The following is a 5298-nucleotide window of genomic DNA, read 5'->3' on the forward strand; positions in this document are numbered from 1 at the left end:
TCTGCAGAGCAGGGACTCTGCATAGTTGATCTGGAACAATAAATAGCAGTGAGACTTGGGATCCAGAGCAGAGTGGGAAGACAGATCCCATCTGCTAAAAGGTTACAAAAAAGGATTAAGAAAAGGATGTCTTTTCATTAACATCTCCTGTTCAACAGGAAATGAAGGCCCAGTGCCTGCATCACCCACGCACCGCAGTGGGATAGCTGATATATCCAGCTCCTCGAGGATCTCGCTTCAAGAATCTACTTTCTAGCTCTTCCAGGAATGGAACGTAAATCCGGAGGCCGGCAAGAAAAAAAACTCCAGACTTAACCAATAAAAAAAACAACTATTAAGAAGACAGAAGAAAATAAGATTTTGCAGTTGTAAAAAGAAGTTGGAGAATTCAACTGAAAGAAAGCAGGAGCAGGGTTAAAACTGCCCAGGCAGAACCATTTATTGCATCCAGCGTGAAGAGCAAGGGCAGATGTGTCCAGCCAGGCTCCAGGTGCGGAAAAGACCCCTTAAGCAGTATATTGTGATTTTGAGGAGGATGACAGATTTGGACCAAAGCATGGTCCAATGTTCAAGATATTAAATAAAAACAACCTAAAAAAATGTATTTAAATCAAACTTGAGTGAATATTTGTCACTGCTCTAAAACACCTCTTCCTGCTACAACTTGTATCATGCAGTCTCAACAATCTCTCATTGCACAGTTCCTGTGAGATGAAGATACAAGCAGATTAATAGCACAGCTACTGCTCTTATCTGAGTAAATATGTCTTGGCACCAAACCCGTCATTAAGAGACAGAATTCTTTTATTTTCCCATAGAAAAGAAGTACTGGTATCACTGTCAGATATATAATAGTAGAACCACGGAAGGGGTGGCTGGGGAGGGACCTCTGGATGTCATTTAGTTCTGCCATATAAAGCCAACTGTCACCAAGGCTTGACCAGGTCAGCAGTGCCTTGGTCTAGCCAACACCTGAAAACATTCAAGCTTTCCGAGCGACCCGTCCTAGTGTTGCACTACCCTCCTGGGCAGAGAAACTGCCTCGCCCTCACACACGGCTCTAGACTTCTTGTGCTAGCAGTTCGTCCTCATACACATCTTTGCCTTCTTTGTAACGTTCCAGAATTTCAATGGGCCTCAGTTTTAAGGGGCATTTACACCGCGGGAGAGTGATCTCGATGGCTAAACCATAACCGTAGCTACTTGTGGTATACGGAGGTTTGTAATGGGAGACTGAGTCAGTGAGAAATTAAATGACTATCCTAAAAGGTCACAGCGTATTACAGAAGCAGAACCCTGAGACTTCAGTGTCCAGGTCGCTAACTGCAGACGTGTAAACTGCATTAATACCAATCAACACAGACAGAAAATCCGCATGAGGACTATTTGCTAAGTATTTGGTAGTTACATGTCTTTTGCATAACCTTTGTAAGTATTAACTGAGATCCCAAATGAGTCAGTAGACATTATTGTTCTTACTCAATAGGTGGGGTAGCCGTGGCAAAAAGATTAAATGACTTGTGTGACCTCGAGCAGTGAACAGGCAGCAGTGAGTAACTGGACCACGGCCCTTCTCAGTGCAGTGGCCCTGGCCCCTTTTATTCAGGCTCAATAGCGTGATATTCAGCCCAGAAACTGGTTCGGTGATCCTTAACATTTTCATGAAATTCAATTTCAGCTTGGCTTCCTGTTGATTGCCAGAAGAATTGTTGTTTCCCATGGAACACCATCGTCTTCATGGTGCTTACATCACGGACCTGCATGAAGAAAGGCCAAACCATTATATCACAGCAGCCTACAAGTGAAGTACCCACAAAATACTGGGGACTTGCAAATTGGCCACTCGGGGGGAAAAGCTGCCCTATACAAATGTTAGAAGAAATACAGAAGACATCAGTGGTGCCCATTCACATCTACGTTTACATAACAGAGATCAGAGTCTGACCCTCTAGGATTTGTGACTGAACTTTGCATCTGGATGGAAATCTCTAATGAGGAGATGGGTCCGTTCCCATCCAAATCATCCCCTTTAGGTTTCTGACTCACCAGGATGTAATTAAAATGTGTTTGGTTGCTCTCATTGCCCAGGTCAATATATAGGGCCCGGATAGCTATGCGATGCCAAGGAGCCACATTGATGAAGGTCCGACACACTACTTCTTGCCTTTGATCAGGCAATTGCACCGGATTCACTATTTCACCTTGGGGACCAAACAGCTGCTTGTCACAGTCTGAGAGGGGGAAAGGGAGCAGAAAAGAAAATGATTTAGAGAAGTGTGCAGCATCTCCAAGAAAGAAATCATTTAAATTAAACACAGGCAGAAAAGTTTCTCTAAGGATTTTCATCTGGGAACCTCCAAGCATCAGCAAACACCTGCAGGGGGCTTGCCTTTAAAACGGAGGGGTAGTCCACAAGTAATATGAATTCCAACACTCCTCAAGAAGGGGCTTATTAGCTGCTAAAAATGAAGCAAGGTTTCCATAGATTTCCATAGGCAACCATGATCCACGGAACTCTGTGGGCCTTGTCATGGGTGCCTTAATTTAAAGCAAAAGCAAAGCTTTCAGTAAGGTACCTTGGTAATATTTTTTAGTTGCAGTTCTGCTGTTGTACTGAAGAATGACCCCATTTCCTGGCAGCAAAACGCGCTGTTTCACAATCAGTGTATTCGTTCTGGAATTTATCAGTGACAAAGGGAGCTTCCTGCAGCCTGTCCGCCACATCATTCGCCCAGAAAACAGCACTACCTCACCTGGAATGGATGAGCACAGGGACTAGAAACACCTTTACTTCAAGTAAAAGGCTGCAACCTATCTTATATAGGTCTGGAATCAAGTAATTTCTGCATCTTGTCCCTATCTTATCAAAATCTGTCATGAAAACAGTCCTGTTAACTAATCTAACTGTACTGATTCCAGCAAGAGGGTATATTACAGAGAGAGTTTATAACAGGCCAAAGCAAGCAGCTTCTTTAACCCCATAAACTCCTTTCATCTCGTATCTGTCAACAAAACAGGTAAGAAACCATTATGTAGGGGGAGGAAAGGCATCATCTTCATCTAGTCCCATCTGGCAACGACTTGGTGGGACAGAAAAACTTGTAAAATGGTTTGAGAGATTACACAGGCTCCAAGGCAGCGAGAACCTTTCAGGGCACCAAAAGCACACGGGCAAAAGAGGTGCAGATTTCCCAAAGGGCCAGGCTAGTCCCCAGCGCGCCCTGGGCAGTACCTGCACTGCAGTTGAGGGAGCTCTCCAGGATGCTGATTGTTATCTCCTCCCTGAGAGGACGTCCGATGGCCACAGTGCAGTCGCTGCTCTCTACACCCATCATGTTGATGACCCCGGTGGCATTAAGAAAGAGCTTTCCACAGACACCTGCACAGCACAGACAGATGAGAAACACATCCAGAAGGAACTACAGCTGCTGAAAAACAGCCCCCATTCCCTTCATGGCACAACGAACAGACAAGTGCACACCTCCTGGGTAAAGCACAGGAGGAGTCAGCTGCTGCCCCAAGGAGTCAGAAGAGCTTTGGGAAGCCCAGGGAAGGGAGTCGTTGTTCCTATCTCAGCTAACGTGGACAGCTCGTAGCATGCTGGAAGGAACAGCATGTTGTCCCTCCTAACGAGAAGTATTCCCTTCCCATGCTCCTGTCCCTGTATGGCAGTAGGGTCACCACAACCCAGCTGCACGCAGTAAGCACCTATCTCTACCTTTTGGTAGTGTCCTGCTCACCTCCCCTGGTCTTTGTCTGTTCCTCAGGCACAGCGGGCACAGCAGATGGAGGAAGATCCAGGTCCTTGTATCTCGCCTCTTTGGCAGTTGCAGCTGTCGTCAGATGCGCGGCTGGTGTCACTGTCTGCAGTTCTGCTCCACGGGACCCGGTCCCCACCGCCTGCTCAGGACAGGGCCCTGCAGAGCAGCCACGCACCACAATGGCCTTGGGGAAGTGCCTGCAGAAGATGGGGTTCACGTGCTTACGGGTTAGCGGGTTGAGGCAGAAATCCTGCCGTGTCTGAATGCCATTCCCACATGAAGTTGAACACTGCAGAGGAAGAAACCCACAGGCCTTTATACACGTGTTTCAGTTAGTATTTAGAAATAAATACATTTATTGGCTCAGGCATGATCTGGAGGGCTGATCTTTTGTTCACTGATGCTGTTCTATCACTTGCCCTTTCAGTGCTCTAGTTTCATCAGCTATAAGATGGCCCACCTCCCAGGGGATCTTCCAAACCATATCTTTGAATTGCAGAACCATTTCCTAAAAATCCAAAAAGATCTGCATTCTAGAAGAAAACATGCCAAGGACCATTTTTAAACTGCAGCCAAAATCTTAGCTGAGAAAGGTGGGAGGCAGACCTACAGCTGCTAAACACAGGGCAGTGGAAAGGATGGAAAACATCCCTAGAAACAGTTTAGCATTTCTGTGGGAAGTAAATACACAAGGCAGGAGTGGTATTTCTCCCCTGTATGCTTTACAGAAGTGAGTGGCTGTAAAACCCCTGCACTAGGCACAAAGTGCTGCATCTGAACAGGAGCAAATACCTCTGTCCACTCGCTAAAGCTCCATTCGTACAAGCACATTCGGATGACACAGGGGACGCTGGTAAGGGGCTTCTCTGTCACAGGACACAAACGCTCCTCCAGTAAAATCTCCTTGCCTTGGTGAATCTGCACACAGGTGACCAGCTGAACAGCCAAGCCGAGCCCACAGCTGGAGGAACAGGGACCAGCTGGGGCTACCTTCCATCTGACAGAGGACACAGAGGAGAAAAATTCAGTTAGTGACGAAACCCCACCCTCTACTATCTCTCACTGTAGAAAATGCACTGCAACTCCCTCATCCTTCCCCCTTCTGCTTCTCAGCAGCTTTCTTCACCCCTCCGCCTCACGCGCTTTGCTGCCTACGGTACTTAGGAGGCAGCCTTTGTAACAAGGCTGGGCAGTCTGAAGCAGGTTTGGAGCTGGACCCAAACAGAGGGCATTCACATTTTGCAAGAAGCCCACAGACTCGAAATGTACATTGAGTCTTACTCTGTGTCCATTACAGTGTTCCCCAGGGTGACATACACAGGCTTAACTGCAAAAACAATCTTATCTCCCTCCAAAATGCACACCGCTCTGAACGGTCAGATCAGAAACCGACCCAGGGTATTTCATCCTGGGAGCGGCATCCTGTAGCACATAAAAAAGGTTCAGATGCCAGTGGCTTTCCAGTTCCACAGCAAATAGGGCAGGGCAAGCTCTGCCCCATTTATCAACCCTGAGTCATATCCTAGACCACACCATA

General features: G+C 46.8%; 1 protein-coding gene across 1 annotated transcript in view; it reads right to left on the bottom strand.

Annotated features, from left to right (window-relative positions):
* Positions 1–786: 786 nt before the first annotated feature.
* The window catches only part of ADAMTS13 (ADAM metallopeptidase with thrombospondin type 1 motif, 13), a 22217-nt gene continuing 17705 nt past the window's right edge, over positions 787–5298 (bottom strand). The window contains 6 exon segments of the mRNA XM_009322158.1: positions 787–1757; positions 2047–2231; positions 2577–2753; positions 3233–3379; positions 3741–4050; positions 4554–4758. Of these exon segments, the coding sequence (XP_009320433.1) occupies positions 1599–1757; positions 2047–2231; positions 2577–2753; positions 3233–3379; positions 3741–4050; positions 4554–4758 (1183 nt within the window). The 3' untranslated portion in view covers positions 787–1598.

This window comes from Pygoscelis adeliae, unplaced genomic scaffold (assembly GCF_000699105.1).
Source record: "Pygoscelis adeliae isolate BGI_AS28 unplaced genomic scaffold, ASM69910v1 Scaffold114, whole genome shotgun sequence".
NCBI lineage: Eukaryota > Metazoa > Chordata > Aves > Sphenisciformes > Spheniscidae > Pygoscelis > Pygoscelis adeliae.